Source organism: Brachyhypopomus gauderio, chromosome 2 (assembly GCF_052324685.1).
Source record: "Brachyhypopomus gauderio isolate BG-103 chromosome 2, BGAUD_0.2, whole genome shotgun sequence".
Taxonomy (NCBI): Eukaryota; Metazoa; Chordata; class Actinopteri; order Gymnotiformes; family Hypopomidae; genus Brachyhypopomus; species Brachyhypopomus gauderio.
Window position 1 is genome coordinate 13,495,061 of NC_135212.1, and position 20,244 is coordinate 13,515,304.

Consider the following 20,244-nt stretch of genomic DNA (forward strand, 5'->3'; position numbering starts at 1 on the left):
TCCATCCTAATCTTGTTTTTGTTTTGTTTGTATATAAAAGTTTTTAAAAATGAGAGGAAAAAAAAATTTCAAAAAGGTGACCCATGGATGCTTTTGACTTGGCTGTTAAGAGTAATCTTCATGCCCCTCCCCTCAAGTCTTTGCCCCATATGTTTCCCCTGGTGGTGATTTGCCCCATAGTTTGCCCCACACTCGTCTGTCCTGTTTGCTCTTTTTCACATTCCATTTCTGCCTTTTTTTTGTTCTTTTTAAACTTTTTAAAGACCACAATCTGCCTTGATAGTAACGGGAGATGGCACAGCGTGCTAGCGCGTTGCCACTGGCCTTCCTGCTCCGGGGCCCTGACGGTAAACATCTGGTGATGCGTCTGAGAGAGCGCGTGTACATCACTGGTGTCTGTAGAGCTGACACTGGAGCACATGTACACATGTCTGCTCATTTGTAAAGGTGTGTGTGTGTGTGTGTACGCACATGAAGTTTGTTTGAGGTGTTAGACGCAACTTCACATCCTGCCCACTAGAGGAGCTCTGCAGACCAGGCTGCCTGTTTGTGTGTGCTCTCACTCCTGTGTGCTCACTCTCTTCACCATTCATTTCGTATTGTGGCCTTAAATAATTCATTCCTGTAGCAAGAGGTTGAGGAGCCATTTGCCTTTTGAAGTGTAAAACTTTCAAATCTGATCAGATTGCTTAGTTCAGTTCTCCCCTCCTGGAGTGTAAGCTCTGCACATTACCCCCCTACTTATCTACTGCACACGAGCAGTATCTGGTATTACACCCACTTGACTGGGTTCAGGATGGACCAAACACAGAGACCAGTACATCATTAGCTGGACCATGATTCCGAAAGTACGTTTCTGGTGGTTGTGGACCCTTTCTGTGTGTGTTTAGTTTGTGTCCATCGAAATGTTTCCAAAGCAGGCAGATGATTATTGTGGGACGTGTCCGTTGCCTTGTGCTGAGATTTATCAACGTGGAAAGGGCTGTTTTTACTTGCAGACCTCATGTACTAAAATACTCAACTGAAGAATTACAAACATCACTGACTGTGCCTCCAACAATCATTATCATGAGCTGCTCTACCAAGATGTGACCCCCCCACAGAGGTGTCGTACACAAAGTGGAAACTCTAAGTGAGGTGTGTGCGTGGGTGAGATGGCGTCAGAGCTCCACTGGTCCTCTGAAGCGTCGCAGTCACGTTCCCCTAAAGGTTTACATGCAGACAGGAGACGTCACACCCAGAACATCACTCTGCTCTGTTCACTCCGGTCTCTGTTTCTCCCCCGTTCACAGCGTTGCCTCCAATGTCGGATGGGGTTTTATTTTTTTGCTTCATTTGATTTGGGCCTCTCTGTGAAGAATCACTGTGGAAGTTGGAGATTACTGTTCATCTGTGTCAACATTAAAAGTGTTCAGAATGGAATTTGTTTCTTTGCAGTTTTTCTTAAATTCATTAAATTTTTATTGTGTTTGTCAGACAAGACCATGGTGGTATCTGTTCATTCATACGTACATCCATTCGCAGTAATAAATGTATAAAATCTCCCTTCATAAGCAAAGCATTTTTTAATATTGGAAAGAAATGATTACAGAACGGAGGTTGTGGTTATACACCGTGATGCTTCTGCGTGAATTAGAGGGAAGTGTCCAACACTTTAGTGGAGTATTACGCCCCTACCAGTCAGTTACATTCCAAGAAAACAAATGGTGAATATTAGTGACCCTAAACTCCGCTAAACTTGATCTAAAACCTCGTCCGTGCTCTTGAGGTTTAGCTCGTCAGGCTGGAACCCCTAACGTTCTGCCTTTTATTAAGCTATGCACTAGTGTAAAGCAATCCTCTCACACCCATCTTTCTGCGTTTTTAATTAACGAGACTATATCGGGTAGATGGAGAGAGCAGTCTAGGAACTTTATTTCCCACTTTTCCTCCCCTTGGTGGAGTTGATGTCGGTCTTGGTCTTCTGCAGGCGGGAGAAGATCTCTTTGAACAGTGCCTTGTATTCGGGTGTGTTCTGCCCCAGACGCTTGTCCACAGCCTCCACCTGTCTGCTGATTCCCTCCATGGCTTCGGGCGTGGACGGCGTATGGGGCGGGCTGGCCGGCCGCTGGGGCTCGGCCGCTCTGCACTCCTTCATGGAGGGGTCCCGGGACACGGGGCGCGAGGTCTGCACCTCGGCGTGGCGGAGGCCCTCCTCGTGACGCCGGCACCTCCCCAGCAGCTCCTCGTACTTCTCCAACAGCGCGTGGTACTGCTCGTCCACCTCCCGCAGGATGGACATGCCCCGTCTGCGCACGCCGTTGGCGTGCAGCGCGTAGCTGCCCTTACGCCTGCCGGACGCGTCCACCGCCGAGATGACGTCCAGCGCCGTGTCGCTGCAGCTCTTGCGCACGGGGGGCTCGTCCTGCGGGGACACGGCCGCGTCCTCGGGCGTGTCCGTCTCGGGAGCGCTGTTGAGCAGCGTCTGCTCCAGGCCGTCCTCGCTGGTCAGCAGGCGCGCACGGGAGCGGCGCAGCTGCTGTAGCTCCTGTAGCTCCGCCTCCAGCTCGCTGACGCGGCGCTGACAGCCCTCGGCGCCCAGCAGACGCTGCTCCAGACGCTCAAACTCCTGCAGCACGGCAGCACACTCCCGCTCCGCGTTCTCCCGCCGGCCGCGCTCGGCCACCGCGGCCGCACGCAGGGACGCCACCATCGCACGCAGGTGTTCGTTCTCCTCGTCCGCCGGCCGACGACGCTGCAGGTCGCCGCTGCTCGGGTCCGACACCATGAACCCGTCCTCGTAACTGGGACAGGACAGTTAGTTCACATTCTCACTTTGCTTTAAGACAATCCACATACAAAAAATATATTTTCTATAATGTCAGGATAGACTGTCCCAACAGTAGCCACTTCAGGCCACTTCATGCAGCCATACCAAGTAGAGCTCATAATTTCATGGTGATGGGTGAGTTGGTACCTGGGTGCGGTGCACAGCTCTTTAAGACAGGGGAAGGAGTGCACAGTCTTCCGTCTCTCTTTCTTCTCCCGATGAACCCGAAGCTCTTCGAGAGTCCTCAGCTCCTCCACGCGAGCCGTGAGTGAGTCCACCTGCCCCTGTAGCGTCTCCATGGTGCCCGTCAGCCTGCAAGCGTGCACACACACACCCCGTTGAACGCATGCTGATGTGTGGATCAATGTTTGGGTCGTGGTTAAACTGATGGCCCAGAAAAAGGTGCATCTAACATGAGCAACAACATACAGAAATACATATTTTGGAAATTTACATTTCTTGCTCAGTTTTCACAGCCGCGATTCTCCAAAACAGATTATAAACATGTTCAAATGTTTATATCCTTTAGTTTTTGAATGTACACACACTTCAGCTTTTAATATTCAGACACCTAATTACTGACTTTTGAAAGATCAAGTGAACATGTGGAGCATTTAGACTTCTGAGCGAATTCCTATTCCTCACACAGGTGAACTGCACAGAAGTGCCACACCTGACTCCTTTTCTCCACCGTCACCATACTGAAAGACTCGTGTCATCTCTTCATGCATCTAAATATCTACATGAATATAGATGTGAAATGTAAACATTGCATAAATCTTGGTGTATGTATTCAAGTAGTTTGAGAGCTACTCTTTACAGAGACCATATTATAATGTTTAAAATGTTTAGGAAGTGTTCACATACAATAATTTTGTCTGACTTGGGGAAATACCAAGCCTGTTGAGGACTATTCAAAACCCAAAGAAAGTTTATTTGCTAATGCAAATCTGCAAATGTGCAGCTTCTGTTAAGCAGTCATTTATAATTACAGCTGAAATTATCAAGTATGTGTGTGGTCTAGATGGTAAAACTGAGACTAAAGTTTCTTGGAGATGTCCTGAAACAGCCATATTTTAATTGACCAGTATTACGTACATAATGTCAAATCTTTTTAAACACCAAATGTTTCAACACCCCTTCACCTTTACACCATATCTGGGAGTACATTTTAAAGTTAATGGGCAGACATTTTTGTGCCAGACGTCGTCATGCCAGTGATCCCACTGCTAAGTAGCCTGTGTCCAATCAGAGCTCTGCTGGTCCTGGGAGGACATCACACACTCTGATGTTCTGCCTGAATGTGCCATTCGCACTAATGAAGCACATACAAGGTTTAGCCCGACAAGCACAAACTGATTCAGGACTTGGCAGACTAAATGACTGGTGTGTGTGTGACAGTAAGAGTGTCTCACCTGTCTATCTTCTGCTGCGAGGCCTTGCTCTCCAACACCAGCTTCTCATTGGTGATCTCCAGCTCACGTGCAGTCACGTCCAGCTGTTCGTACACTTTAGCATGCTGCTCATTCATCTCACGCAGCATCTCCAACTGCTTGGACAGGTACTGAACACACAGCACACGTGATAAACACTCACTCCATCCCTCTACGTAACTCCACACATGGCACACGTGATAAACACTCACTCCATCCCTCTACGTAACTCCACACAAGGCACACGTGATAAACACTCACTTCATCCCTCTACGTAACTCCATACACAGCACACGTGATAAACACTCACTCCATCCCTCTACGTAACTCCACACAAGGCACACGTGATGAGCACACTCTCCACTTATACATAAATACAAGGAGCACACGTTTCAAGTACTTTCGTTGCCTCTACATGAGTCAACACAGGAACTCAGCAGCTGTCTTCTAGCGCGAGGATGGAAATGGTGCAAGTTCCACCTTTTACCACCTGATAGCGTCCTGCTTTGTTCTGGGGAGTGCTCACTAAACAACCCAGTCAATAAATGCCATATGATACTGTATGCCAATTTACCGTAATCTTTTTGATAATGGATTATTAATCAGTTTTCCCACTACTGAATCCACTCATCCTACTTCCCCATCACTGTCTGCTAGGACACTGGACAGCGTTCAGGTTAATGAAGGAAAACGCAGAGCACTTCTTGTGGTTATAAACACCAGGTTTCTTCCTCAAGCAGTTTCACTGGAAAATTTATTATAGATAAATGCAAAAGCCTGCTGCCTTAATCCAAAATGTAACCACTGAATTAAATTCATTGGATATCACTCATTACCTACTGTGTCTTATTAATATCAACACAACAGCCAATTACAAGACATGACTTTCATATGCACACTGTTTCATAAACATGTGACAAATGTAGCCTTTACCACATAATTGTTCTCTTGGACATAGACACACACACTTACACAAGCATATACACAGTCCATTTTATTTACATTTTCTGAATGACAGGCAAAGTTTACACAATGAGATGGTCTGATGCACACTAGTAAGGCTAACCGTACTGCATTTAGATAGAGTTTATTTCTTTTTTGCCTTACTCTAAATGTAAAACAACTACATTGTTTCAGTACCTGTCAACTCTACGCAGAACAGAAGCCATGCTCACGTGAGTAAACGTGTCCTCAGTTTACCACATTGTTCTCCTGTGTGCCATCTTTGTGCTGCAGTGACTAGTGGATCTGACACAGTGCCAGGCAAGCTGCCTCCCACAAACACATTCACCACCACGACCTCCCCACTGCACACTAACACCAAAGGCCCGACACTGTAGGACCATCGGGGAGAGAATGGGGCCGGTACCTCGATCTCCTGGACCTGCTCCTCATTGTTGATGTACATCTGCTGAAGCGAGTCCTCCAGTTCTTTGTTCCTCTCCAGCAGGGTCTTCCCCAGCTCGGCAGCCAAGTGCAGGTCTGCACACAAACACACACAGACAGAGAGATGAAGACGGGCAGATGGAACATGGCAGATGGGAACGGGGAGACACTACAAATGGCCGTTCAGTTAGTTCACAGAAGTAACACTTCTCCCAAAAATACTTGTGTGGGGTGGGGGTGAGTTTGTGCTATTGGGTCTCCTGAATGACAACAACTTCCATTTGGGGTAATTGTACCATTAAGCCCACCAAAATCTGTTTTCATGTATTTTTCATAGATATTGACCTGACTGTTGGGAAAATACAAGAATAATCTCTTATTTGAAAATGTTTTCATTAGTTTAAGTATTTTAGAATTTTAGAATACAAAATAAAGGTATTTCATGAAATAAGTCAAACGTCTGGCATGGGCTTAATGAGTACAGTTACACTACTGCAAACAATTAACTGGTTTTAGCATTTTGGTCCCAATTTGTTAGTGCACAGTGTGCTTGGTACTTGGTATTGTGTCTTACTTTCATTCCACTAAATGGATAGGATAGGATAGGTACTTTATTAATCCCGAAGGAAATTAAGTTCTCAGTAGCATTCAGCAGCAAAAACATTACACACAATAGAAATATTGCACATTTAGATTGCACACATGAAATAGGTGTAGAATATTAACATTAATTAGACACAAATGATTCATAGTCCGCCTGTAGTGCACCAAGTTGCTCCATGTTTGAACACACATGGCCACTTTATCTACCTGCTTGCATTATAAAGTCTGATTGCACGAGGAACAAAAGACTTCCTGAGTCTCTCAGTGGAGCGCGTAAGAGACAGAAGTCTGTCACTGAAATGAGTGGCAGATGTTTCTGTAGAAACTGAAGAGAATTAAGCAGAATCAATTATATCAACCCACTGAAATAGTATTTAATCTTTAATTTTACACCATTTAACATGAGGTGCACCGAGATTAACCAAGTCAAGATAAAAAAAAGAGACTAAAAGGAATCACACCAAAGGAAGAGACAGTACAGTCAGGTGCTGCACGTGGTCTGCAAAAGAAACCAGGCAATAAAACACAAATGCTGAAATGTGAGATTTTTAAAACACTGTCTCAGTACAGAGTATCTCACATCTCTCAGTCTATTTCCAGTAACACTTAAATCCCAACCCACACACTCTTCATGGACCAGTGTAGTGTGGTCTTAATAGACTGCATGGGTATACGATGAGTGTTATGATGACACATCTCTGACCCTTTTGTAGATATCTGTGCACCACCTTCTCAGTCGGTGGAGACACACCAGCATGAAGATACTGATCCTCCCAATGCTGCATTGCATGTCAGGAAACACACACACACCACAGAGAGGAACGCGCTTGTGCTAACATGCTAGCACCCACACAAAGCCAGCCACTTGGTGGGAGGGACCGAGTAAAAGGAAGATTTTGCAGGGTCAGAAACATTGACCTGCATTGCACAGGTGTGAATGCAGCAATTTATCAGGAAATAGATGGCACGCGCAATAACTCAGACATACAGGAACATGGGACCACACACACCAGTTCACACATAAATCATGTATGTGAGCGCTACAGTGACACTGCTCTCTCTGTATGTGTGTATTTAACCCCTGGGGTATCTAGACTGGAACAAAAGATAATGAGAGCCACAGGGGCAGGTCTTACTGAGCAGGGAGGACTCATTACCCATAAGGCAGAAACTGTTGTTATATCCACTCATACCCCCCCTCACTGAGGTCAGACAGTGACACAACTCATTTGTTCAGCCCACTTCCGAAATTCCTCACAATGGCAGATTAAGGAGACGGCATTATAGTGAGAGCAAGAACTGGGGCCCAGATGAGAGAGGAATCCTGGTGCTGTTCAGTAGCTGAAACACCACATGGAACATAATACACAATACACACATTAATTCACTGAGTATCTATGCGCAGCCAGGGGGAGCATCTCAACCAAACTGTGCCCACATGCCCAACAATAACTGCAAAGCATCAGCAGATATCATGATGTGCTAACGGGCAGCACACTCAGGGAAGCAAGTCATATTCATGAAGGCTTCATCGCAGCAGAATGTGAAATAGGACATGAACTAATAATAGGACCTGGTACTCCAGAGTCTGGGACTGATTTTCTGAAGGCAGATAGAACACAGGATCTTAATTCAACTGCAGCTGGGATTTGTATGCACTTCCACGCCATATCCCTACATCGATAACACCGGCGTCATGAGAGGGGTGTAGTGGTGTCATCCTGTACCACCACCGTGTGATGGAGCACATCCACCCCAAACCCGGAAGCAATCCCTCCTGCTCTAATTCCCGTCAGTCACTAATCACATCACCCAAGCTTTAATCAAATCCTGAATAATGCAGGAGATGAAGAGGGCACTTTTCTGCCCTTCCCCGAGTTCTGCTGATGCTCAGTGAAGCTGCTTGCTCTGTTAGATCAGGCTTCAGGGCTGGTGAAGGCCGTCCAACACCCACCCAGAAACACCAGCTGAGCTCAAACCCAGATATCCTGCTGCCTGTACGACAAACCTGATCCTTTTTTTTACCTATGTAATTTTAGGCTCTCACAAAACCAATATTATTTAAATATTTACTTATTTATTTAAATAATTGGTTATTTAATTAACAAAACAATTAATTAAATAATTGATCAAAAAATAAATCTGAAGCAATCTGAAAATGACAAGACATGCATGCATATTCAGTCAAGGACAATCCAACTCAAACAAACACAGAAACACACCCTGCCAGATGCACAGAAGTTAAAGACAGAAACACACACTACCAAGTGTGTGGCCATATTGCACAGAAGCAGAAAACTGAAAATGACTTGGGGAACATTTTGAATTCTCATCACTTTGCACTGTCCACACAGCTGTGTGTAATTGGACTCTTCTCTCTCTCCTCTGCCTTCTGGAGCCAGGAATCTGAACAAAATCCCAAGGCACGTAAAAGCCAGAAACAGTTCCCCCCCAAACATTCCTTTTGTATTGTATGGGTTCAAACTCATCTAGTCTTCTTAAAGAAGTGTACACGCTATTAGGTGAACACATCTATGTGTGCAATGTTCCCACTGGTGTCAAATTAGACCTTGAGACAACCAAAATGTTCCCATGCTCAGCTACACGAGCCCCGCCACAGTACCCAGATGTCCTGTTAGCACTAAACGAGCAGCAGGGCAGGCGGAGGGCGGACAAAGGGCAATGACATCATTCAAGCACGCGCGCTCGCTCGCACGCTCGCACGCGGGGGTCTCGTTTGCGCGTTAATTCCTGACCACACTGACATAATGGAAGTAATGTGTTTATTAGGGACCCGATGAGGAGGAGTGAACCTCCCGCTGACATGAAGAACAAAGAACGCAAAGGAAAAAAACACCGTAAAATGTACTAAGCGTCCGGTATTTGGTCAATAACGCGAATATAAGTGGATTACATTCTAGTTTATATTAAGTGCCGACTTCAACGTTTGCATATGCAGTCCGGGCCGTGAAGCCCATATTCACATTTAACCCTTGAAGTATCATCAGATGGACTCTCAAAGATGCCGTTTCCGTCGCAATATTGATCATTTTCACAGTCGAGATGACATGTGTAAAATTGCAATATCCTACGCATATTTTAATCTCTCGGCTTCACATCCCTAGTCAGCACATCTGCAGCTGCTGTCATCTCTGATGCTCTCTGAGGAGCTTTTGTGAGGGCCTCTGAATCCAGACCCTTCTTCTCATTACACGGGACGTTCATCGGTGCCAAACAAACGCCAAGAAACAAGACAAGCATGAATCCTGTTGCAGTCGTGAAGTGTGGATGTTCTGCAGATACTCACCCTGCTCCAGGTCTCGCTGGTCGTACCATGGTTCCTCTTCCTCTGTGATGAACTCCTCCATCCTGCGAGCGCGGAGCATCGGTCACTTCACGGAGGAGCAGCTCGCAGGCGCAGTGAGTGTGTGGCGCCCGGAAGAGGAGACGTGTCCGTCCTCCTGAACTCAGATCTGGAGACGAGTCCGTCCTCCTGAACTCAACCCTTTCCTCAGATCTGGAGACGTATCAGTCCTCCTAAATTCAAACCTTTACTCAGATCTGTTTTCGGCTTTTTAAAGGGCGCTCAAATCTTCAGACATCCTGCAGAGCTTCGATAAGTAGAAGCGATGGCACAACAACACACGAGGCTCCGAGCTGCTCTTAGGATGCGGGGTGATGTACACCAAACGTTCCCACTACAGTTCCACATAAATGTCCTACAAGCTCCAGACTGGCTTCACTATTCCCGACGTGTTTACAGGGGAAAGCTACAACGAGCTAGAGCTTCTCCGGCGTTCACTAAACTGGTTCAGTTAAACGCATGTAGCCCTGCAAAAAACCCAAATTATGCAGCTAAATATTTTTTGACATAGTTGGCATCTAGTTTTGTTGTAAATTCACCCCCCACTCCCACTCCTGTGCTCAGCGCCGATATCTCCTCATCCGTTCTGCTGAGTTCCTCTGATTCTCACACTGGGCAGACCGGCTGCTTCAGCTCCACCTCCACCCACAGCAGTGAGCACCCAACACAATGAGCTCGTTGAAGGCGCAGATATACCAGTGGGCTTGAGAAGGACCAGCAATCAGGATCTTCTTTGTGGAATGATCGTGGGTTCAACTATTTTGGTCTGTTGGCAGGAGAAAACAGTCGCGTGTTTAAGATGTCGTTCCTCGGAAGGAAAGCCGTCTGGTTTCAGACCGCATCTATCTCAATACTATCTTCTAGAGCAGGTATCACCAAATGGCGGACCGCGGTCCGGATCTGGACCCGAACGCCGTCCTGTCCGGACCCAATCACATTCCTGATTAACTGGATACGGACCCAAATGCCAAAAAAATTTTAACGGGAGACTATATTTTAAAACGGAGAATTTATTTTCAGACGAGTGTTACATTCACCACCCATTTGAGTGTTACTTTCAACCCCCCCCCGCTCAACAACTTTCGTTCGCCCCCCCCCCCCCCCCCCCCCCCCCCCCCCCCCCCGCTCAACAACTTTCGTTCGCCACCGCGAACCCGGACCTAAGGTCTGAGCTATCTGCCAAAAATGGACCGCGGAAAGATTTAATTGATTACCCCTGTTCTAGAGAGCGGTCAGCGTTTGGTATGACGATGTCATATGATACATCATTTATACCACAAACACTCAAAACAAGTGGCTTTGGTTCATTGTTACCGTATTCTTTAGGTATGATATTCTAAATATTATGAAATAAATAGAAATGTAAAACGTGCAAATATGCAAACATAATATCCACATATTTTATATATATATATATATATATATATATATATATATATATATATATATATATATATATACTTGTTGAATATGTGCCATGTTTCCAGGTAGGTTTGAGGGTTAAAATGATGTTGAGCCAGGCCATATATATAGTAGCAGGTTATGTATGATGCATGTGTTATTTGCCTGGACCAACACCTTGGAGGCCTGTGAAATTGCCCCTGAATCGTTTCACCTGTGGGCACCACAGCTGTGTGCCACATTTCCAGTTAGATTTCAGGAATTTGTCAGGTCAGGCTAAAATCAGGTTTCTTTTATATATAGGAGCCAGTTATGTATGATGCATGTGTTACTTGTCTAGCCCGATGCCTTACAGGTGTACAACAAGCCTCTAAATCCACATCCTGAACAATTTCATCTGTGCTGCACATCTGCTCAATATGCCATATTGCCAGTTAGATTTGAGGTATAATGTGATATTGGGCCAGTCTAAAATCAGGTTCCTCTCTTAAGGAGCGACCTGTTCTTCATGATGCATTTGTTATTTCTCTGACCCACCATCAATAAGGCCTTCAATAAGCCTCTGAAATCAGCCCTTTAAATTCATTCACCTACAGACCACTGCTCAATAGGCCATGTGATGGTGTACAGTACACATGCATAATATGATTTGAGATCACAATGACCCTTGACAATATCAACTGCTCCTCACACAGAGATACTTATTCCCTATTGAAAATATCCTGTGTCTAGTCTGTGGTTATTAAACCATAAAACCTGAGCTGGTATTTATTCTTCTGATTCACTTGTGTTCTAGAACAGCATGTGTCATTTCTCTGTTTTTAGTTTTCAAAACTAAAATCAAGAGTCTTTCTAAAAATATGTTTCCCTTACATTAGAAATGTAGACTAAATACAACTTTTACAAAACCATTTTACAACAGAAATGCTTTCGTTATATTTTAATATTTTTTCTACATTCACAAAATCAGTATGGGAAACAGTAAGCTCTTAAATGTATGCTCCTATGCTCGTTTGTTTAATCTGTCTCACGCAAACACGCGTCGTGAACTTGTATTCTAGGCAGGAGGGGCTTTTCTCATTTACGGGAAGTGATCTCATGAGTATGAGAGCGAGTTCCGGGGGGTTGGACCCGAGCGTGAGGGCGTCACGCGGGGGACACGTGAGCGCTGTTTTGGCTGAGTGCGCGGCGTGCACGCGGACTGAGAACTGTTGAGATTCACTTCTTATGATAATAGACCGAGTACAGTTTACCCTTTTTTTAGTTTGAGTCAATATTAAATGTTCTTTCTTATAGCCAAATATCCTGTGAGTGCTCAGCTGCTTAACCAGTTCCCTTCTCTTAAAATGTCTGGCAAAAGCTATTTTTCTGAAACTTTGATGTTCTCATCTCCCAAGTCTCGTAACTATTTAGGGCTGAGATAAAGATAGGTCATATTTCAGTGTGATATTTTATATGTAAACGGTGTGTTCTATTTAAAGTGACTGTAGTGTTGTGTAAGTGGGACGTTTGATCTTCAGTGGGGTCATTTTGTGGTGGTCATTAAATGGTGTAGTTTCCATCCTTTAAATGATATGTGTAACAGCAGTCTCTGGTAGTTATGTAAGATGTCCGTGGGATATGTAACGATTTTTTAGAACTGTAGGATTTAAATAAATTGCATATTTCTATAGTAATTTTCTGGTCCTTTTTGTTCTTAAATTTCATAATCGGATCTTTCTAGCCAGAACTTCCTGGCTTATCAAGGTGGTGGCAGCAGTTAAATAAATAAGTAAACAGCAATAGAGAGAAAAGGCCACGTTACACACGCTTTATGAACAAGGTACCAACTTCAGCGTCGTCACAAACGTAAGAGTCAAGACAAAACACAACAACGAAACCATGAAACACTGAAGGTACCATGACTCTGAAACCAAATACGCAAACTTAACCATTGTACATAAGAGATATTTTGAACATTCCAAACATCCATATCTGTGAGAAAGGTGACAACCCTCTCCTTTTTCTCCTTTGCAATTTTATTTTTGTCTCTCCTTGTTTCTCACATGCACTTTCATTCTTTTCTTTGCTTTGAGTTCATCAACTTTCCGTTGCAGCTATTTGGCCTTCATTCTTTCACTCACGTTCCTTATTTGTATTAACCTTAGAACCTTCTCTCTTTTCTTCAGCACTGCTCTATGTTTGCTGGTACTTTTCTGCACTGCCCTCACATGAGTGGATGGTGCCTGTGGTCTCTTTAAACTTGGCTGCACACAGTCATGATCAGCAACATACACTATGGGCTCTGGAGGGCCATTAAAAGCTGCTCATCTGCTGTTGAATTCAGTGATAGAGGAGTAAGGTCCAAAACTTCAGTAAGCACCCTTTTCTTCTTCTCTTCTCTCTGTACTGTCTCTGATACTGCTTCCACTCTTCCCTCATCTGTGTTTCCCTGGGCAGATCTGTGATTGGCTGTTTGTGATCTTTCTTGGTTTTTGTTTTTGTACTTATAGCTTCTGTAATATTTATTTCTTTCGCGTACATTTTATGCAACTTAGGCACATAGTTTCTCACACTTATTACAACTTGTCTGATCTTCAGTGTACTGGAATGGAGAACGATAGAGAAGGTGGGGTCACTTTAGCTACACACGCGAGCATCTCCTCAAGCTCCATTCATCTACTTCACACTCTTCACACATTCCTCTTCCTGAAGATATAGGCAGACCATTCAGGGATGCAGTGCTGGAGTTCAAGTGAAGGCAAAGAGAAGACAATTAAAGCCGTTCATTCCCTCCATCATTATGGGGAGCGTGAGATCACCCGTGAACTTGGTGCACTAATCGGGACACAGAGGGGAAACAGGGAGTGCAGTGTGTGCTCTGCTTCTCAGAGACATGGCTGCATGTGGATCTCCCAGATACTAATGTTCCCCTCGCAGGTTTCCAGATAGTGAGGGCGGAAATAGACGCACCATTTCTGGCCCTTTTGGATGATTTATTCATGTCTCCGTTTATACCACACTACCAAAAATCCTGCAGTTGTGCAATGAGAGAACAGAGTACTGGACCTTCTGTTAAATGTTAAATATGCATACAGGTCATTAGCTTTACCACCACTTGGTCGATTGGATCATAACCTGGTGCTCGTCACCAATTAACAGGTCTTAAGACAACCTGTGACAAAGAAGACAGTAAGGAGGTCACCTGAGGCGGAGGAGGTCTGTTTTGAGACCACAGACTAGGAAGTGCTGTATTAATCAGTTGGAGAGGACATTAATAGTACCACAGACTGTATTAACCTTTGCACAGACTCCATTCTTCCTGTCAAATGGATGTGTTGCTTCCCTAACAACAAGCCCTGTTTACCAAAGACCTGAAGGAACTTCCTAATAGGAAGAAACAGGCCTTCAGACTGAAGGACAAATAACAATTGAAGGGGTGTGCAGAAGGAGCTGAAGGTAAGACTCGGAGAAGAAAGAAGCTTACAGAAAAATGCTGGAGTGTACACACGGACATTGATTGGGCAGTCATGGTCTGGTGGTTAGGCAACCTGTCTTGTGACCAGAGGGTTGTGAGTTTGATTCACAGGCCTGAGGCCAAGACTGAAGTGCCCTTGACACCTAACCCAACTGCTGCAGGTCCACTGTGTTATATCAAGACCAAAGTCAGCGCAGCCATCTACCAGGACATTTTTAGAGCACTTCATGCTTCCCACTGCTGACAAGCGTTTTGGAGATGGAAATTTCATTTTCCAGCAGGACTTTACACCTGTCCACACTGCCAAAAGTACCCTTGCCTGGTTTAATAACCACAGTGTCACTGTGCTTGATTGGCCAGCAAAATTGCCTGACCTAAACCTCAAAAGCCCTCTATTGCAATATGTTGATTTCTTGCAATATGTCAATTTCCCTCTAGGATTATAGTGATCAATCGATCTAGCTAGCTATCTATCTATCTAGTTAGCCAGCTATGGTAGAATTTCTTTAGTCTGCGCCTGGGGAATCTGTGCCCTACACAGATTCAACTTTATCTCTGGCCTAACTCCTAATCCAGCCCATGAAGAGCTGCATCAGGACTCAAGTGCACCTATCCCCATAATCTGACCTACATTCCAGTTTGTTACCAAATAAAATAGGGAAAAAGTCACGTAGAGATGCATAGATGTTCCTAAAAATATTTAAGGAAAGATAATTAACTCAATAAATTGTCAGGTCAGACTGTTGTAGTTAATGTAGTGCAGTAACAGTGGTTTCTATGGGGACAACATTTATAGATTTCAGGAACACCTATATGGAACCTTTAACGTATATTATTTACTTCTACTTTGGTTATTTTGTAAATTTGAGTTAAGTTAAATGAAACGTGCTTGTCTACGTTTGATTTGATACCAAGTTTTAACACTTACAAAATATTTTCTTGCAATAAGATTGGTCCTGAAGAATTTATCCACAAACATCAAATGATTTTAAGTTCATGTTCAAGTTGTATGAAGTACTACTGCGTAATTACATTTTTGTTTAAACATGTTTTGTTTCATTTTTTCCCAGAACACAATATAATTTTTATATGTAAAATGAACCGTTACTCTACGTTTTGTTCTAACCTGGATTCTAGTACCACAAATACATCATCAATCCACTGATCGTCACTGAGTGTATCTAAGAAGTCACCTTATAAAAGAACATTGGCTGGCTTGTGTCTCCATCAGTGGTGAACAAATAGAGAAAACAATGACACTGATGCAAACAAACTACTTAATCTAACTAATTATAAACGATCTGTTGTATTCCAATACAAAGCACAAAGTATTGGACCAGCGCCACTTAAGAAATCTAAGAGATAGGTGAAAGTCATTTGCAGGCAGGTTTTCAGATGCCCAGAACAGGCTAGTCAGCGTTATTGCACAACACTGGAGGCTTAAATAGGGTGAGGGATGACCAGAAACAAACGTGGCTAATAAGTGGGTGATTGAGAACGGGGGAGTGGTGTGAGGGTGTGGCATAATATAATAAAATAACATAATTATGTGCATCACTCCTGGGTACCACTGGGGTATGTGTACTGGCCCCAGGGACCGGAAGAGGGACACGGGGGAGCCTCGGGACGCATGTCGGGCCGCTCTTCCTCCTCTGTCTCCATCTCCTCCATGGAGACACAGCTCCCCATGGCAGTGTCTTTTGGAGGAAAGGGGGGACTCCTCTGGCCAGTAACCACCCTCTCGCACCTCCTCCGCCCCTTTCTGGTGAGGGGGGGGGGGCGGACTAGCAGAGACCCCCCCCCCCCCCCCCCCCCCAGTGAGTATTCCCGAAGGGGGAGGGCTGAACTCCATGTCCTGGTACCTCAGCATTTCCAGGAGGACAGAACTCCCCCTCACGGTACATCACGGTCTCCCCCGAGTCCTCGCACGGAGGCGGACTGACGTCCCCACCCTGGTGGTCTATTGTTTCCTCCGAGTTCACAGTAGGAGGCGGACTGACATCTTCCTCTGAACAGTTTGAATCCGAGGACGTGCTCTTCCCCGTTCGTCGAGGGGTTGAGTAACAGCGAGTTTGTCAAGAGCATGGCCAGTGTCGGACCCCCCTGGGGAGAGTCATGTCACAGAGGGGAGGAGCACCTCACAGTCTGGCTGACGTTCTCCCTGACCAACTGATTAGCGACATCTCTGAAGTAGCTAGAGTAGCTCTTCCTCCTCCTTGTGTGAGTAGCTCCCCAGGTATTCGGACATACAGACATCAAGCTGCCTCTCTCTCTCTCTCTCTCTCTCTCCCACTCTCTCTCCCCCCCTCTTTCTCTCTCTCACTCAACCACTCTCTCTCTCTCTCTCTCCCCTTATTCCTTCCATATTTTCCCTTGGCCATCATTTTCAGCTCAAGTTAAGGTACTTGAAGCCGCCCTCCGTATCTGTTATGTGGCCTTCTGGTACTTCAGTCTTCTCACTGCAGCCATCCAAGCACACGTATCCAGTCTGGTGAGATGGATCAGTGAATCCATGTCTCGTAGCTTGACATGGATGTAGAGGAGGTTGATGGAGAGGCAAATTGAGGCTCCATTCTGTAGCTGGTTTCAAAAGCCACTCTCGGTGATCTCTCAGGGGGTTCATATGTCGGTCTGCCTGGTGCTGCAGTCTCGTGTGTCTGGTTGATCCACCAGTAGCTTGTGATTGGCTCCTCTGGTGTGGTTGATCCACCAGTAGCTTGTGATTGGCTCTTCTGGTGTGGTTTATCCACCAGTAGCTCCTCTGGTGTTCTGGCCAATGCCTCTCACTGCACAATGAGGCTTGACAGGAGCTTCCATGCAGAGCCGATTGGTCACAGCTAGTCATTCTTGTAATGTGTGTGTGTGTGTGTGTGTGTGTGTGTGTGTGTGTGTGTGTGTGTGTGTATATATATATATATTTTTTTTTTTTCCCCAACTCGGACACAGCAGAGCATATCAATATTAGCTGTTTTGTTATTTTACTGTACTGAATAGCTAATGCATACATATTTATATGTATTTTAATCTGTAAGCCGTGTGGGGTGATATGTCTGGTGATGTCTGGTTTTCTGTGTTACTAGATACTATGGGATGTAATCTCATGTAAATGTAGTGGTTTTACATTGTCAATGGTTTTTGAAAACCAACTAAAAACATTACCTCCCTGGCCATTTACTAGTGATGGACCTTTTTGTCAAGCCATAAAACATATTAACAGTTTTTTGGGGTTTTTTGTTTTTGGAAAGTAAGACAGTGGTAGTTGATGATGTACAACAAAAAATCACTTTGCCACTAGGGGGCTCCAGTTCATTAATAAAGACATCAAGATCTAGTACTGAAGTCTAGTGCTTCATGGGTGGTGGGATTACGGCTGGGGTTCTGTATCACATGACTTATCACCATGCACGTGACAAAGATGTGGCTGCACGTCAGGCTTATGAAAGCTTTATGTTATACGCGATGTACAATATGACCAATAGCTTTTACATACATATAAAAATGAATGTGTAGCCTCACAGGGCAGTTTGAAGATATTAATATTATATTATTGTACCCTGGGACAGAGCTCTTATTTTACATATAAATCACTACCAGGTAAACATGAAAATATAATAATTATCATTATTAATATTAATAACAATAGTCACCACAAGAGAACAATGAAAATATAATAATTATTGTTATTAATATTGATAATAATAATAATTCTGAATTACATCACTGTCATCAGAGTGTGTTCTGGATATTAATTTACCCCAACAGGATTGCAATAGTCGGGTTACCATTTAAGGCCACCAGTGAGCAAACCCCAGTTCACAGCTGAGGTGTGATGGAACCAGCAGTCATATATCAAAAACAAACAAAACAAAAAATGAATCAAAATAAACATACACAAGAAAGAAGACAGCCATTCTACATTATTTACACATAACTTAGGTCTATAGTTTCAACAAATACAGATAGAATATAACAGGTTCACAAAGAAAATAAATACAAAAAGATATTCAGTTAGGTTTGTAAAGGAAATGTAAAAAGCAAGTTTTTAGCTAACTAAAACAGAAGAGAATAATTCATTCCAATCACATGACTACACCGATCCACGGAAGATGCCATCTTCTATACGATCTGTCGCTCGTCTCTGTTAAATGCAATTATACATAATTGCAATGGTACAAACTGATCCCAGTTCAGCAGTCCTGAAAATTGTGACACATATCAGCCTTCCGTTCTAAGGACTGAATAGAAAGCTTAAAATGACTGGTACCTGCCGATTCACAACAGAACTTAAAAGGATGCACAGAATATATTTCCTCGACTACTCTGTCCAAACATTTTTTTAAAAATCAGTCCAGCTGACTCAAGACTGGCACGTAGTGTTTAAATAGCATTCCAACATTTATATCAGACTGTTTTGTTTTTGTTTCAATTGTTTTTTTCTGCTGTTTTATCTGAACAAATGGCACAGGCAGAGATGTGGTAATCAGCACCATGGTAAGATCATAGTCTGGGTCAAGAATGCTCAATGCAAAAATAAACACCAACATGTCTAATAATAAAAAAGCTATTTGGCTTTTATTTAATATTCATTATGTTGGTGTATTTGGAGGCATGTTTTATTTGATGAGGTTAGTTTCAATGCAGCTGGCCTTCATGTCTGATTACCCTGGGACTTGGGTCTGATGTGGGTCTGATGTGGAAGAACTCCAGTTCACATCTCATTGGGCTCTGACAAGTGAGACCCACTGACATCCATGCAAGTGTGATGAGATCTGCTGCCCCCCCTGACTCCAGTACAAGGGGACACACACCAAAGGGGAGGAGGGCAGATATGGGGGGGGGGGGTGTGGGTGCTCCATTTGGTGCAGATCCCATGTGTGATGGTGGAAGCTGGTCTAGATGTCTTCCAGCTGCAGGGGGTGGGGGAGAGCGCCGCCCTGCTGGAGAAGACAGTGTCACTTCTTGTTGGCAATGCGGCGTTTGCGGGTGGCCAGCATGTCGTAGAAGGGATCCCTGCTGATGCTGGCCCTGAGGAAACCAACCAACAGGGTATAAATGAATGAGACGTTTTCACCAGGGGCAGGGAGACCCTGGTGGCTTTTATATGTAAATGTAACATATCTTCAAACCTTTGCCTTAAACGGATCAAATAGGAAGGAGGGATTTGTTTGGTGACCTAGTTTGGTTTCCATGGTTTCCAAAGCCAATCCTTCCAACGTCCTCTTCGGGTATCCCTCTCAGGGCCAGTGTGACCATCGATGATATGAGCAGGACCCCTGCTGTGTGGGTCCTAACCCAAGACGTCTTACCATATCTAAGACGCACTGTGTTCTAACCCAAATTGCAATGTGTAGCCTAAACCTCGCTGTGTGTGGGTCCCGGAGCAAACATGACTATATTCACACAGCTGTAGCCTCCTCCTCAAACCTCTCTAACAGGCTGAAATCCTTCAATGGCACAGGGGCTCTGGTGTTCACAGACAACAATCCTGTTAAGCATGAACACACAGCCCACCGAGAGCTGACAGCACCTTCACTCTGTTTCCTATATGTCTTTGAGAGAGATGCTGTGAGCTCACACCCTGCAGTTTGTGAGGATGAGGGGGTGGGAAGAAGAGGAAGAGAGAGAGTGCTGTGGTGTTTCCCCTCATCATACGCTGTGCTGAGACGATGTGTGTGAAAGGAAACCGCATCACTCCAAACCCTGTGATTGTTCTTCAGCCATGGCCATGGTTCTCATTTATTACATGTGGTGATAGAATCGGGTGCCGGGAGGTCATGACCTCGGTGAACAG

General features: G+C 44.5%; 2 protein-coding genes across 3 annotated transcripts in view; both read right to left on the reverse strand.

Annotated features, from left to right (window-relative positions):
• Positions 1 to 1,550: 1,550 nt before the first annotated feature.
• cdr2l (cerebellar degeneration-related protein 2-like) lies at positions 1,551 to 10,626 on the reverse strand. Its single transcript, XM_076987632.1, has 5 exons — positions 9,539 to 10,626; positions 5,612 to 5,724; positions 4,225 to 4,373; positions 2,957 to 3,121; positions 1,551 to 2,783 (listed from the first exon to the last, which is right to left on the reverse strand). The coding sequence occupies exons 1-5, from the start codon at positions 9,615 to 9,617 to the stop codon at positions 1,913 to 1,915; spliced, it is 1,377 nt and encodes a 458-aa protein (XP_076843747.1). The 5' UTR covers positions 9,618 to 10,626; the 3' UTR covers positions 1,551 to 1,912.
• A 7,255-nt stretch (positions 10,627 to 17,881) lies between these two features.
• cyth3b (cytohesin 3b) overlaps positions 17,882 to 20,244 on the reverse strand; it is a 35,613-nt gene continuing 33,250 nt past the window's right edge. For both annotated transcript variants that reach the window (XM_076987665.1, XM_076987674.1), the window contains exon 13: positions 17,882 to 19,478. In XM_076987665.1, coding sequence (XP_076843780.1) covers positions 19,406 to 19,478 — 73 coding nt within the window. In that variant the 3' untranslated portion in view covers positions 17,882 to 19,405. The remainder of the gene's footprint in view (positions 19,479 to 20,244) is intronic.